Source organism: Tripterygium wilfordii, chromosome 13 (assembly GCF_013401445.1).
Source record: "Tripterygium wilfordii isolate XIE 37 chromosome 13, ASM1340144v1, whole genome shotgun sequence".
Taxonomy (NCBI): domain Eukaryota; kingdom Viridiplantae; phylum Streptophyta; class Magnoliopsida; order Celastrales; family Celastraceae; genus Tripterygium; species Tripterygium wilfordii.
This window is the reverse complement of record NC_052244.1, coordinates 11,981,327-11,996,985: the sequence shown is the minus strand read 5'-3', so window position 1 is coordinate 11,996,985 and position 15,659 is coordinate 11,981,327. Positions and strand designations below refer to the sequence as shown.

Genomic DNA, 15,659 nt, shown 5'->3' with positions numbered 1-15,659 from the left:
TCCTTTTTTTTTGATAAACTAATTATATACCCACCATTATATACTATATATATATATACACACTAATTATATACTTATATACCCACCATTACATGCTATATATATATATTTATATTTATATGCATGTAATGGTGGGTATATAAGTATATAATTAGTTTATCAAAAAAAAAAGTATATAATTAGTGCAGACTAATTGTCTGGGATTTTTTTGTACGGATATGGAGCTCTAGATTCCTTAGCTTGAAGGATTAGCATCTGATATTCAAAAGCCTAATGTCAATTTTATAATTTTTTATCAAACCAGATATGGGACGCTACTTTAATACATGCAAATATGGTAAACAAAGTTCAACCTTTTTTTGGTCAAACATATATATATATATATATATATATATGTTTTCGAGTGAGTAAAATTAGTGAGAATTCATATATGTATGTATGTATGTATATGCTCCCTCAATGTATTTCCTTTTTTTTTTTGTCCAATACCTTTTTGGGAATAAGCTTGGATGGGAAGGAGGTTTGATTTGAAGTTCAAAACCCTGCCATGCCATAGGTAATTGGTACACCTCATATTTTTTTTGGTAATACTTAATGAGTTAAAATAATAATAGCTTGCACAGCAAAATTAAGCATTTATTTTTTTAAAAAAAATACATTATATGGTAAAAATGAGGAATTGGGAGGGATCCCAAATCGAGAAATTGAGTTTAAACGCGAAATAATGAGTCACACGCGGACACTCGATGTACATGCCGGGCTATTACTATAAAGTTGGCTCTTCGCCGCTTCTATTGTCCCTCACCACCTCCTCTTCTCTCTCTTTCTTTCTTTCTCTGTCACTAGATTTGATAAGCCATGGCGACTACTGGGTGTTTCTTGAGAACAGGCCAATCTCTGTCTCCATTCCTGCAAATCAGAAAGTCAATCCCTGAAGACAGAAAAAAGGTTAATTTCAATGGGTGAATCAATTCAAAGGACATGTCTTTATTCTCCCAGTTTTGATTTCTCTCTCTCTCTCTCTTTCTTTTCTTTTTTTTTTTTCATTTTGGGTTGATTTAGATTCTGGGTTTTGGTTTTTTTGATGTGGGTTTCCTTCCATGATCATTGGTTCAATGCTGGATGATGATGATGATGTTGCGTTTACAGTTCTCTGTTAGAGCCTCTACCAATATTAGCTCAGATGGTGAGAAAGGGAGGATGATGATACGCAAAGATGAGGATGGATGGAAAATTGACTACTCAGGAGAAAAACCAGCCACTCCATTGTTGGACACAATCAATTTCCCTGCACATATGAAGAATCTCTCCATACCGGTAAGGCACCAGACTCCATAGTGGTTAAGCTGTTCTGTTGCGACCTCAAAACAGAGTACTAGAACAGTCACATTTCTGGGACTGATCTATGCAATTTTTTGACATGAAAATATTTATCTTTAGGACCTTGAACAACTAGCAGCAGAGCTTAGAGCAGATGTTGTGTATACGGTATCGAAGACAGGAGGGCATCTTAGTGCAAGCTTAGGAGTAGTGGAACTGACAGTGGCTCTGCATCATGTGTTTAATACCCCTGAAGACAAAATCATATGGGACGTTGGGCATCAGGTGGGTTATATTCATATTTCTAATGGAGGTGGAAAATAAAATGGCTTGTTGAAATGTCAATAAGAGTAACCTTCAATGAACTTTGCAGGCATACCCACACAAGATCCTTACAGGAAGAAGGTCTAAGATGCACACCATTAGGAAAACTTCAGGGCTTGCTGGGTTTCCTAAGAGGGATGAGAGTATTTATGATGCTTTTGGTGCTGGACATAGTTCTACTAGCATCTCTGCTGGTCTTGGTATTTTCTTTTGCGACAGAAACTTTTTCCTTCATTAATCTGATGGTGTTATCTTTAAAACAAAAGGCATATAGGAAGTACAGTAGGGAAAAGTAGTTATGCTAAAAGCGACATAATTTTGGGGAAAACTTACAGGCATGGCAGTTGCAAGAGATCTACTGGGGAAGAACAACAATGTCATTTCTGTGATTGGAGATGGAGCCATGACTGCTGGACAAGCATATGAGGCCATGAACAACGCTGGGTTCCTCGATTCTAACCTTATTGTCATACTCAATGACAATAAGCAGGTATCTCTACCAACTGCTACTTTGGATGGCCCTGCAACTCCAGTAGGTGCTCTAAGCAGCACCTTGAGCAAGATCCAAGCAAGCACCAAGTTCCGCAAACTCCGTGAAGCTGCAAAAGTAGATCTCTAAGCTTTCTTATCCTACTTTTTCAGTGGAGAATCTTTGAGTTCTCACTATATAATCAAGAATCTAACTTGTGTTTTACCTGTGGAAGAACATCACAAAGCAAATTGGTGATCAAGCGCATGAAGTAGCAGCTAAATTTGATGAGTATGCAAGGGGAATGATTAGTGCTTCTGGGTCTACTTTATTTGAGGAGCTAGGTCTATATTACATTGGTCCTGTGGATGGGCACAATATAGATAATCTAGTATCCATATTCCAAAAGGTGAGAGCAATGCCTGCACCTGGCCCAGTTCTGATCCACATCGTGACGGAGAAAGGAAAGGGCTATTCCCCAGCAGAGGCAGCAGCTGACAAAATGCATGGTGAGATAGAAACCTTATTTTCCTATGCATGTGGCATATATACTTAAAATGATCTATCTTCTTTCATGTTTTCAGGAGTTGTGAAGTTTGACCCTAAAACAGGAAAGCAATTCAAGCCCAAATCCCCTACGCTTTCCTATACGCAGTACTTTGCGGAATCTCTAATCAAAGAAGCTGAGATAGATGATAAGATCATAGCCATCCATGCGGCAATGGGTGGTGGCACTGGCCTCAATTATTTCCAGAAAAAATTTCCAGAACGCTGCTTTGATGTGGGGATTGCTGAGCAACATGCAGTTACTTTTGCTGCTGGTATAGCGGCAGAGGGTCTTAAGCCATTTTGTGCCATCTATTCAACATTCCTGCAACGAGGATATGACCAGGTAATAGAAAAATAAAGCATTTCTGACACGCTTCACTGCAAACTTCACACTAATAACTTCTACTGAATGTGAAGGTAATACATGACGTTGATCTTCAAAAGTTACCTGTCCGCTTTGCCATGGATCGAGCTGGTTTGGTTGGTGCAGATGGACCGACTCATTGTGGAGCATTTGATATTGCATACATGGCTTGCTTACCTAACATGGTAGTCATGGGGCCATCTGATGAAGCAGAGCTGATGCACATGGTCGCCACAGCAGCAGCCATTGATGACAGGCCCAGCTGCTTCAGATTCCCAAGAGGCAATGGAGTTGGGGCAGTGCTTCCTCCTAATAATAAAGGAATCCCACTTGAGGTAGCATAAGCAACACTTCAACTTTAAAGATAAGTATAATAAAAGACGATTAATTCTAACTTTTGGCTCTTTATAATTGAAAAGATTGGGAAAGGAAGAATACTTATGGAAGGTGATCGGGTTGCAATTCTGGGATATGGCTCTATAGTTCAACAATGTTTAGAAGCTGCAAACATGCTCAGATCGAGAGACATTCTTGTCACACTAGCCGATGCACGATTTTGCAGGCCTTTGGATACAGATCTCGTTAGGCAATTGGCCAATGAGCATGAAATCCTAATTACTGTGGAAGAGGGTTCTATTGGAGGTTTTGGCTCTCATGTAAGCCATTTCCTAAGCTTAAGTGGTATTCTAGACGGACCCCTTCAGGTAACTTCCCTCCCACGAGTTTCCCTTGCTATTCCCTTACGCATGCTACAACGGTTATTCAGGTTCTAATTCATCGTGGAACTTTTTATGCAGTTGAGGTCAATGGTCCTTCCGGATAGATATCTTGATCATGGATCACACCAGGATCAGATTGAAGAAGCAGGGCTCTCCTCTAGGCATATCTCTGCAACAGTCCTATCTCTCTTGGGGAGGACACAAGAAGCTTTGCAGTTTAAGCACACCTAAGGAGAAAGGCTCTAATGAGCATCTTGGGCTAGTTTGATCTCAGCTTCGTGGATCTGAGAAACCATGGTGTCGACCCGACTTTGGGGTTTGACATTGTAAGGTTGAAGGACCTCAGGTAGCTAAGGTCCCCCATAAAACAAAGGAGCGGTTTAGTTACAATTCATTGTATCTGTACATATCAAGCTGTAGCACCATATATGCTATGAAATTGAAAAATAAATGAAGCAAAAATTTTCCTTTAGAATTCAGTAATGGACCCTGCTTTTCCATTTTTATGTTTATTTGAAGTTCTGGATGCCGGAACATGTCCAAGCACACCATTCTACTCCAAAGGAGACAACTGGGAGTAAAAGAACTACCTGGTCCTTTATCACAACTAAAACTAATGGATCTGCACACACAGAACCCAACGAGGGACATACAAGCATAATGACAATCTAGACAACTAATCTTCAATTAAAGACAAGCTCTTACCCTGGCAAGTCTTAACCAAGGAGTTCTTGGCCTATTGGTGATCTACTTCTTAGGACCCAAGTCCGAGTCCCCTCTCATACTAATGATACATAATTATAATAAAAAATTGGAAAAAATAATAATAAAAAAACCTCGGCAGGTCTTACTAATGTTATAAGTCCATTACCTTTCTTGCTTTTGCTGTGCAAAATTTCTACATTTTGTTATTTAAATGAAGGCATCTCATCAGTGTCAAAACCTTCATCCTAATCAATGTTGGGTTCAGCTGCATGAATCCAAATGATAATTAGTGTGAATCCATCATATGAATGGACTCAAAACAAAGATTTATTCACATCTCTATAATCTATATCATTATGTCATGGACAATAAAATAAAAAAAATATTAAAAATCACGAAATGAAGATTTTCCCTTCGTTTTACCTATAGCAAAATAACACTACTTGATGCATTGCATTATGCATACTTTGTTCCTGTAATTTTTTTATGTTCCAGTTCGGAATAACAAATATATGGCTATTAAGAGCACTAATTTTCAATATTTCCCTTGTAACTTTTGTATGCAGGTGTTGATTAATTAACAATTCAATCTATTATCAAAATAGAGTTGAGCTCACAAGCTTAATTACTGGAAACAGTCTCTCCACATATTATGTGGGGATAAGGTCTGCGTTCTGACTTGTCCCCGACCCCATCCACTGCAGTAGCATTTTGCACGGGTGTCGTTTACATTTTTTACCTATCAAAATAGCTTTGAGATTCGGGTCCTCACCTTCGTCGGGTGCACAAGCTAGACCAATCTGATCAACTGACAAGTTGCGCTAACTGAAGAACAGGCAGCTCATCTAGTGCCTTAATCTATGCGTATTCTTGAAACTGAAGTATAGAGATAGTTGTGCTCGCGGACCAGAGGTTGAACTGTACACAACACAAATAGATCACCAATAATCTCCACAGGAACATAGCCCGCCTTTAAAATGATGGAATCTCTTTGCATCTCTTGCAATTATTTCTCTACCAACCACTTTAGACACAAATTTTATCCAATTGTGACAATCCCCACAAACTCGCAGGTTCTTAAAGATCCTGATCTTAGTAATCTGGTCAGTAGTTTTCCATATAGCAAAAGCTATGGCTAGCTTCTCACTATGATAATAAAGAGAGCTCTCTTTTTTCTCCTCATCCATGTCCCGCAACACAAACCTTGTGTCAGGGATATAACCCAAAATCTTTACCTTCTCAACCAACTCCTCTAGAGTTACTAAAATCTCCCTTGATCTTGGATGGGAGAAATCTCCAGCCATGAAAGTATGAACCTCCCTGCCAACATCAACCCAACTCATTGCAGGACTCTTCTTCAACCTCATCTCCCTCATTGTGCTTTTCATCTTAACAAACTGGCTCCATTTACCAGTTGAGGCGTAAAGGTTTGACAACAAAACATGAGTCCCATCATCTTCAGGTGCAACCTGAAGCACTTTCTCCACAGCTTTCTCTGCCATCTCTACCTTTCCGTGGATTCTACATACACTGAGCAAAGTCCTCCATAAAACCACATCTGGATCTCTTACCTGGTTTATTAATATTTCGGCCTCTTCAAGTCTCCCAGAACGCCCCAGCAAATCAACCATGCAAGCATAGTGCTCTTTAGTTAATTCAACGTTGGAATCCTTTTTTATGGAGGCAAAAATTTGGCAACCTTCTTCAACCAATCCAGCATTGGTGCATGCTAAGAGAACACTCAAAATTGATACATTGTTTGGCCGAATTCCCAAATCTTTCATTTTGTCAAAGAGTTGAAGTGCTTCGTGTCCAAAGCCATTTTGGGCATAACTATAGATCATGGAGTTCACAGATACAACATCAAATTCAATTAGAGCATCAAAAGCCAATCTAGCCATATCCGTGCTTCCACACTTCCCATACAAGTCAATAATTGCAGCTCCTGCATATTTGTTTGTATCCAACCCATATTTCGTGACAAAGGCATGAACTTGTTTTCCTTCTTCAAGCATCGCGAGGCTTGAACATGCCCGCAGAACACTAGACAGTGTAAAAGAATTTGGAGAAATTGCTTCACGTATCATTTTTCTAAACTTCGTCAGAGCCATCTCTTCTCTGCCATTTTGCACAAGGCTTGTTATGAGAGATGTCCAAGTTACCTGGTTTGGGTTAGCAAGTAGCTTAAAAGTCCTTAAACAATCATCAATCAAGCCACATCTAGAATACATGGTAAGGAGTGAAGTCTGCGGAGCTACAGCAGACTCAAAACCTAATCTGACAATGAGACCATGAATGGACTTGCCATTATTTAAATCCCCTGAATTTCCACAAGTGATCAAAATGCTTGCAAAAGTATACTCGTTGGCCATAATCCCATCATCAATCATTTCACAAAAAGCCTCTAGAGCTTTAATATCTTCACCTAGTTGTGAGTACCCAACTATTAATGCTGTCATCAGAACCACATCTTTCTCCACTACTCTGTCAGCCACCAACCGTGCATCCCTCATTTTACCATACTTAGCATACATATCAACAAGAGCGCTACCAACAAACACATTAGAAACCTCCAAACCCAGAACCACAGATAACCCATGAGCTCTCCGGCCGCCCTCACGTACAAGACATGGATCAGAAAATGCCTTGAAAATGCTCGAGAATGTGTACTCGTCAGGAAAAACTCCATCCAAAAGCATCCTCTCATAAATCCCAATAGCTTCTTTCGCCTTCCTATGAGTAATATAAGAAGCAATCATGGCATTCCAAATAACAATGTGTTTCTTAGGCAATCCATCGAACAGTTTACGAGCGTCCAAAATATCACCACACTTAAGGTAAGCATCAATGAGCTTGTCCCCCAGTATCAGAAGCGGAACCCCGGATGTGATCATATGGTTTTGGATTGCTTTGATATGGAATGTAGACTTTCTCTCCGTGTATCGTCGGATAAGAGGAGAGTAAAGTTGAAAAGCAGTTGTAACGCCATTAGCAACGCAAGTAACTAGCCTATAATAGCGCAGCTGGTATGAGCTTATTTCAGTGATTTCTGGAGTTGCGATCAAACGACCAATCTTGGCGAAGAAGCCAATGGCTCGTCTTTGAGATTTGTTATGCATTTCCTTCTTCGGACAGTAACTCAGCAGCCACTCTGTTTCGCATGGCGCCACCATTCAAAAATCAAAATGCTTCGATTGTTCAAGGATTGACTATGGGCTGTTATTGTGGTACGCCCATATGGTACTACCCAAAAAGCCCAGGCCCAAACAATGAAATCTAGGTTGAAGAAAGAAAAGTTGATTCTAGCATTGTTTGCAATTTGCATCCAACCATTTGGGAGTTCTGCCACATTACCCTGCTAGATTTTATCTACGCCACATTACATCCAATGCTGATTGCATAGTGGTCATGATCCACCAGATCATTTTTTTGGTCTATGATGGTGTGATGTGCAATCTGTGTTGGTGTGCTTGATAAAAATAAAAAAAAAATTACTTTGTCAGATTATTTTTGCATTGTTAAATAATAAACGAAAATGCCAAGGATCCACACAGCTATTCCAAATGTTGAAATTGACGTACATGATTCATGTGAAATAATAGACCTCACGTGATTCACAAGAAATCGTGTTCGTCCATCTCATCATTTAGGATGATGACAAAAAAAAAACACCAAAATCTATAAGACTGCTAAATAATAAAACCCAGCCAAGGAAAGACATTTCTAATCACTTGATGCTTGAATTTGGGTGTTATATAGTGATCTTACAAAAGCAAAAATCCCATTGCCGAAATGAATTCACAGAGGTTCAAAAATAGGCCTCTATCTATGGTTGACAAAATTTCATCTGCTCCACCTTGTAGTTTGCGATGAAGCATAAAGAGCCACTTTGCGCCTGAGCATCTGCTTACCTCCCTTTCCAGTTCTATGACCATATCTCATCTTACTGAAAACACATGATAAGCATGCAATCAATCGATTCCTTTTCTGGCAACCAATGGTCTCCATCATCAAAGCTCTCTCAAATCTCCGGGACAACAGACCTCAAAGTGTGTTTCGGTCTGATTTCCCCATCATCTCATTCAGTAACATATGTCATGTTACTCGACCCTTTTCATTGCTCAAGAGATCCATACGACCATACCGGAGGGAAAGTTTCATGTATGTGTATAATTCAATTTTGTTTGTAAAACTTACTCTAGAAAGAAAATTAATCTTCCGTTGACAATGGGCTTCTGTGTTTCCTGTTTACTTTACATGGAATACGCAAGAAGTATGAGAATGATCACCCCTACGTCTACCAGTCAGTAATCACTATGGGAGGGGTTTGGTATTCACCGATGGCCGAAGATAAAAGGCATGAACCAAGCTGTGTCCTATTCGAGTCTGATCAGCTGTCCCAGATATAACAACCTTTCCTTCGCCATTCCCAAGATGACGATCATGAACTTCAACTTTTGAACCTGAAAGCTGATGCCACAGTGTGACCTTTTTTAGATATATGAAGAACGTTAATAATTCAAACAAATTGAACAAAGAGTGAACAAGTCAGAAGCTTTCTTTTCTTTATTCTTGTACTGCTAGTTAAAGAAACAGTAGGCGTATATGATAGGAAGTCAATTCGGATGCCATCTGCAACTGGGATACCACAAAAACCAGTAGATTTTGATCATTTAAAAGTTTACCACCACCAGTTTTGCCGAGAATATGTTCACAGCTCTCCTAAAACACAAGATCATAACTAATTGGAGTTCGTTAATGAGACTAAATAAATAAACAATAGCCAACAAGTGACTTAACAACAATGCAGTGCGAGCAGCACATGAGGAAAATTATGGTAGCATGTAGAGATACGCACCAAAGTTGTTTCAAATGAAAAACTCATAAACAAAAGCATATATTGAAAAAGTTCATTGCTTGTGGAACCTTGTATATCGACTCATAATTCTAGGTACCCATCTTAAACTCAACTTGAACCAAAAAAGAAAACAAAAACTTGATTCAAATTAAGAACTACATGATCACTAATTTTTAGACAAAATCAGTAGCATGTGAGATTAATAAGCAGCACTGAATGTAAAGACAGAAAATGTAGACAAGAAATGGAGCGTAACGATCAATTTCCTGTTGGACCTTTCCTTTCATGGGTGTTTGTTATTTTGATGGAGGGAGGGAGAGAGAGAGAGAGAGAGAGATGGTGATTTATGGAAGAGGCACCAAGAGGGTGCAACCCAAAGTACAAGCAACTGAGAAACAACTGAATAGCTAATTATATTGCATAAGCTAAGAAGCACAGTTTATAAATTTCAAATTCTCAACGACTTAATTATTTTTAGGTGCTAAATGAATACAGACTATAACCTAACAGACAAGTCATTCTAATTCAGCTCAGAAAGATGAAGTCATCTGGATTAAGTCTAGAAATGGGAATTATTTCATGCCTCAAACAGGTTTCTCGCCAGTACATAAATGCGATACAAGGAGCATTATCTAAACCCAAAGTCCCAAAGTAAATGATGGCAGTTTACTCTGACTTCCACTTCCCAAATCCCCTTCCCTCTGTTCTGCGCCATGATGACACTTTCAGGTAAAAGCTATGACTAGTTTTTTTAAAGTCACACTTTTAAGGAAATCAAGCAGCATTTTATTGACCCGAAAAGGGCGATGTACCAAGAATACAACACCCACATTTCAAATTGGGGACCAAAAGATAATTACCTGCCTAAGACAAGCCAGGTTGCTACCATCTTCACCATCAACGGAGCCAAAGGCAGGTTCAGGAATCATGATCTCTCTATAATGGTATTTGTATTAATATCGTTTTTTTCCTAGGGCACAAACAAATAAGGAAGTGAAAAGAAAAAAAGAAAACGAAAGAAGATCACACTAAGCACTGCAGAACACTCACCTCCCAATTCTAAAGGTCCCTCATAGGTACTTTTTTGAATGGATTCCTGAGTACGTAAATCCCTTTTGCTATCAGTGGTGGCTTTTGTATGTGCTCTTCTCAACTCCTGCAATCACACCACTCTAAAGAGTGACCTTCGATGAATTTCATGTTCTTGGGGTCATGAGAAAGCAATAGAAACAGGAAAATAAAAGTGAAAAATCATCACATGAGGCAGAAGTAATCCGGATCAGGACATTTGCTCGTTGTGAAATGGTTTCTCTATTAGAATTGTATGATTTCCTTGCTCCCACTTCGTTAAGCACGTCCCTAGGCAAGAGATAATCTAGCTATCTTTCAAGTTCCAAACCCGCTTCAGAAGCCGTTTGCCAACATGCATTATCCACAATGGCTGCAGCGCAATCTCTTTGCACTGTCTGCAACCATACACGTCATTTAGAACCGAGGAGCTTACACAGAAATAAGTTCGTTAAAGCAAGATTGTATGAGGAAAAGAAAGAAAAGGCAAAATTTAACCAGAGGGAGGACCTATCACCTGCATACACTGCAATCCTGGTGGAGGACTGTCTACATTGTTGGAGAAGCTAAGTTGATCAACACCTTGTCTCAAACTAGGTTCTTGATCAGAATCAAGAGTTATGCCTGATTCTTTTCTTGCTCCAGAAGAGGAAGGCTACCTCTCCCTTCCACAAGGGCTCCTCACTCTCACTTCTTCTAGTACCTCACTGGTAAAAAGACTATCCCTCAGTCCACCAGTAACTTGAAACAGAGCGTTCTGTACAAAGTAAGACTCGTTTAATTTGACTTCAAGAAGCAGCTTAAATCATAAACGGGAAAAAACTTATGACTTGCTTGTTCAAGCCTGCAAACAAGTAGGCTCTACCAAGTAGGAACTCATATACATTAGGATCTGCAACAATTCTAGAACCGCATAAATCCAAAACCTCTTCTATGAAGCATCACATATAGACAAGTGAAAAAATTGTTTCCCAATTAAATTAAATCTTCAAAATGCTAAAAGTCTAAAACAATAAGTAAGAAGAAATCAAGAAAAGCATTTGAAATCTCAAAATTCTGTACGTAAGCAAGAACTTCACAACACTTAATAGATTGAAGCAATGAGGACTGGAAAGATATATCATCAACACAAGGGAAAAAAGATCCCCACATCAAAAATGTAAGAAGGAAAGAGGCACAACTAATAGCTAAAGGTTCTCCTAAATTATTAAAAAAAAAAGGTAAACAACTCTTGTGCAAAAGGGTCCCATAATGGGTGGGGTCAGAGACAGATAGGATGTACAAAGACCTTACCCCCATATAATATGTGGAGAGGTTTACAAAAACAGGTAAAAAAAAACACTCGTGCACAGGGCTCCCCTAGAGGTCGGGTCGAGAACAAGCAAGATATATATAGACCTTACGCCAACATAATATGTGGAGAGACTGTTTCAAGTAATTGAACCTATGACCCCTAGGTTGCACCACTACAAAACTACCACCAGGCCACATGGTAGCTACATGTACACCAGAAATAAGGAAATATCAAACCTGTCTTAAGAAGGCTTTAGGTAAAACTTGAATCCTTCACTCTTCAAAAAACATATTAAAAAATGAAAAGCTCAAAGAACTATTCTAGCCACCATATTTGATGAAACATATTCAATAACTAAAAAATAATTATCACAATTTGATTAAGAAAAGAATTCTTAAAGCCCAACATCAACAATATTGTGCTGGAGTGCAAGTTGAATAGATAATATTTATGGTCACCTACCTCTTAGATTGATCTGAAAAACATATTTGCTTTATGTGGCGCAAAGCTAATTAAACCAGCAGCTCCTCACAATTGGCTGATGAGAGTGTGTCAACCAACACAATTAGTCTGCTAGTGCCAAACAAACCGAGTGCTCCAAGTGTATGAAATTGACCCCCGCAATTAGCAAGAAAATCAAGTGGGAAAGCCTTTTCCCTGTTAACGAAAGCAATTTTGAAAAACTGCCAATTTAATATCTTATGTTCCATCAAGTCCCTTAATCAACATTTCATATGTTTGAGAGTGAATCCGGCAACCTCTTTTCTCCATTATGCCCAGCAGTTCGGAGCAAAAATGAGCCAGCCCCTTCTTGAGTAAGCCTTCAATTAGAATTTTCCAAGCTACCTCATCATCATTATACCCCAGATTAAGCAAAGTACAGAAAACTGCCTTAGCATTCTCTCTGTTTCCATCGTCATAAAGTTCACTGACAAGCACCTTAAGAGACTCGAGGTGTGGTAATTGGTCATGCAGAACCATATCGTCCACCACCTTCACTGCGTCCGCATACATCCCAAGTTTGCAGCAACAATGAAGAAGAGAGTTATAAGTTTCTTCATTAGGAGAAAAGCCCTTTTCTTTCATATGATTAAATAACCTCTGGGACACTTCCAAGCGCCCCACTTTGCAAAGCCCTTTAATGATTTGGTTGTAAGTGTCAGCATTGGGCAAACAACCATGTGCAAGCATTTTCCCAAAGAGTTCCAAAGCAAGTTCAAAGTCCATTGTTTTCCACGTATCTGCAGTATCAACGTGGCTGGCATTTGAAACCAAAAGAGGATCTACAGGATTGATAGTTGATTTCATCGCCTGTTCTTTCACGAGGTGCTTGATTAGAAAAGCATAGGTATGTTGAGAAGGCTTGCAACTAGTATCAAACATGCGCTTGAGAACACCAAAGGCAGAACATAATAATCCCAAACATCCATATGCATTAATTAACAATGTGTACGTCAGCGAATCTGGCACAACTCCCTCTTCAATCATCTTAGCCATCACATCCTCCGCTTCCTTTAATTTTCCTATGCTGCAATATGCATGAATAAATGCAGTGTAAGTTTTTAGATCAGGCTTACATCCTGAGCAAATCATTTGGTTAAACATTCTTTGAGCGGGATCAAAGTCACCTTCCTTCAGCATTTGATTGATGAGGGTTGTATAAGTGTGGACCGTGGGCTTCACTCCCATTTTCACCATCTTTTCGACTAGAATTAATGCTTCCTGCACTTTTCTCTCTTTGCACAGCCCATCTATCATAGCATTGTAAGTGCTTGAGTTCAGTAAGCAGCCCTCAGTAAGCATTCTTTCGAACAGCAAATGGGCATCACCTGCTTTCCCGACTTTGCAATAGCCATCAACCAACGAGGTAAACAGAATTGCATTTGGTCCAATGCCTTTTTTCTTAAGAGAATTGAATAGAACATGAGCTTCTTCTATCCTCTTTTGTTTGCAGAGACTGTCAATTAATATACCATAAGTTCGTTCATCAGGAACCAAACCATTTCCATTCATCAAATTAAGCAACCTATACGCACTATCTAAATGACCAGCTCTACACTGCCCCTGAATTAATGTATTATAAGTCACCTGATCTGGTGAAAGCTTATATTCAAGCATTTTATTCAATAGAGCCATAGCCCTGTGCACATCTTTCTTTCTACAAAAGCCACAGATCAATTCATTATATGTGCGAGCATTTAGACTACAATTATTGGATTCCATCAACTGCAAAATTTCCATTGCAGCCTCCAACATCTCCCGCTTGCAATATCCATCAATGAGTGCATTATACGTAACTACAGTTGGAAACAATCCTTTCTCCGACATCCCATCTAACACCCTTCTTGCTTCATCAAGTCTCTTATCTTTACACATACTGTCAATGAGCACGGTGTAAGTATGTACATTTGGTTCACACCCTATCTCCCTCATTTCTTTAAAAAAAATCATTACTTCCTCTTTCCTCCCCAGCTTACACAATGCACATATAATCGCAGTATAAGTCCTCACAGTCGGATGGCAATCATCCTCCCCCATTTTTCTAAACAACACAATAGCCTCATCAACCCGCCCAGCCTCACAAAGCCCATGTACAAGGTTTGTATAAGAAACCGCATTCCTTTGACAACCCTTTCTAGGCATATCTTCAAAGACCTTAAGTGCACTATTTACATCTTTACTCCTACAATGCCCCAATATCAAGGAAGTATATGTATGCGTATCTGGGCTCAAACCCACTTGAAAAATCTTACTCACAAACAAAGCAGCCCCAACAACATTACCCAATTTACAGTACCCATTAACCATTGTATTAAAAGTGTATATATTAGGCACTACCATATCATCCAACATCTCCAAATACACACTCTTCATTTCATCAATCATTAAAAATCTGGCTAACGACATTAACAGAATATTATAACTCATAAGAGTATGCTTAAACTGAAAATCATTATCAGCTTTATTCACTCTCCTCAAAAAATCCAAAACAAACCGCATATCATCGATGGAATCTGAAGCTTTGATCATTGAAATGCGGATTTTATGCGCAACACCGACAAACTTATTGGAAACCAATATGTTTAACAATAACGAGTGCGTTTGCACTGTGTGTTTGAACCTAGGTCTCTGCGCTAGGTAGTTGAAGAACTGGAGGGCAATTTGGGGATTGAGAGAGTGATTGGCGAAGATGGAGGTGACATGGGATGGGGATATGGAGGGAATAAGCTTTCGAAGAGAGGGATGGTTTTGCCAATTCGATTTGTAGAGGATTGAAAGGAGCTGAGAGGAGAGATCGGAAGAGGCTTCCGGTTCTACGGGCAAAGGAGCGACGGAGGAGGATGTCGTTAAGGGTTGTTTGCGGAGTAAGTGCTGAGAGAGGACAAACTCACTTGGAGCGATGACAATGGCCACCCTTTTTCTCATTCTGGGGAATCAGCTCCATCATATCATATCGCTTGGCGCATCTCACAGCGGTTCTGCGTATCTAGAAGGTAATTCAGCGACTCGCAGGGAAGCGAAAGGGGGAAGCAGCTGCAGAAGAGAAGTGGCGGCGTTTGGGGTTTGATTGAGTTGGGCTTGGAGCTTCCACCATTATTTAACCAATGAGCTCGGCCCATGGGCCAAGTACCCCAAGTCCCAAAAGTATAATGGGCTACATAACATATTCATATTAGCTAAAGGGTAGATACAAGAATGGACATGCAAGTACATGATTGATTAAAATTCCTTACAACGTAAAAATAAAACTTCAATCGACCGCCTGTTTGGTAAGGCGTGTCGCCCACCGCCTTGTCAAACAGCATGGTGTTTACAGCGGAATCGTTATGCATACAACAACGGTTCCGTTGAAGCAAAAGAAGCTCTATGTAGGAGCTTCTTTTGCAGCGGAAAGCATATCGCTATTTTTTTAAAAAAATAATGTAATGTGAGTGAGTCCACCAAATTGAAAGAAAAGTTGTTAGATATGTCAAATTAATGTGGGGCCG

The 15,659-nt window shown here is 39.5% G+C and overlaps 3 protein-coding genes across 10 annotated transcripts; 1 reads left to right on the top strand and 2 right to left on the bottom strand.

Moving 5' to 3' along the window:
- The first annotated feature begins 927 nt into the window (after window positions 1–927).
- On the top strand, window positions 928–4,220 carry LOC120011859 (probable 1-deoxy-D-xylulose-5-phosphate synthase 2, chloroplastic). Its single transcript, XM_038863002.1, has 9 exons — window positions 928–1,317; window positions 1,441–1,605; window positions 1,694–1,844; window positions 1,980–2,251; window positions 2,349–2,622; window positions 2,698–3,005; window positions 3,080–3,361; window positions 3,446–3,730; window positions 3,824–4,220. Exons 1-9 carry the CDS (start codon window positions 1,123–1,125, stop codon window positions 3,974–3,976), a joined length of 2,085 nt encoding a protein of 694 aa, XP_038718930.1. The 5' UTR covers window positions 928–1,122; the 3' UTR covers window positions 3,977–4,220.
- Window positions 3,199–7,766, bottom strand: LOC120011858 (pentatricopeptide repeat-containing protein At5g65570-like). Of its 2 annotated transcripts, XM_038863000.1 has the most exons (3): window positions 5,223–7,766; window positions 4,617–4,715; window positions 3,208–3,335 (listed from the first exon to the last, which is right to left on the bottom strand). In XM_038863000.1, the coding sequence occupies exon 1, from the start codon at window positions 7,621–7,623 to the stop codon at window positions 5,389–5,391; it is 2,235 nt and encodes a 744-aa protein (XP_038718928.1). In that variant the 5' UTR covers window positions 7,624–7,766; the 3' UTR covers window positions 3,208–3,335; window positions 4,617–4,715; window positions 5,223–5,388. The 2 variants fall into 2 exon arrangements, with proteins under 2 accessions (XP_038718929.1, XP_038718928.1); XM_038863001.1 differs by lacking the exon at window positions 4,617–4,715 and having other exon boundaries at window positions 3,199–3,335.
- Window positions 7,767–8,129: 363 nt separating this feature from the next.
- LOC120013099 (pentatricopeptide repeat-containing protein At5g65560-like) lies at window positions 8,130–15,290 on the bottom strand. 7 transcript variants are annotated; one of them, XM_038864757.1, is made up of 6 exons: window positions 12,133–15,290; window positions 10,894–11,133; window positions 10,567–10,774; window positions 10,359–10,480; window positions 10,169–10,278; window positions 8,130–8,920 (listed from the first exon to the last, which is right to left on the bottom strand). In XM_038864757.1, exon 1 carries the CDS (start codon window positions 15,094–15,096, stop codon window positions 12,370–12,372), a length of 2,727 nt encoding a protein of 908 aa, XP_038720685.1. In that variant the 5' UTR covers window positions 15,097–15,290; the 3' UTR covers window positions 8,130–8,920; window positions 10,169–10,278; window positions 10,359–10,480; window positions 10,567–10,774; window positions 10,894–11,133; window positions 12,133–12,369. The 7 variants fall into 7 exon arrangements, with proteins under 7 accessions (XP_038720685.1, XP_038720687.1, XP_038720684.1 ...); XM_038864759.1 differs by having other exon boundaries at window positions 10,169–10,242; XM_038864756.1 differs by having other exon boundaries at window positions 10,359–10,464.
- Between the last annotated feature and the right edge of the window lie 369 nt (window positions 15,291–15,659).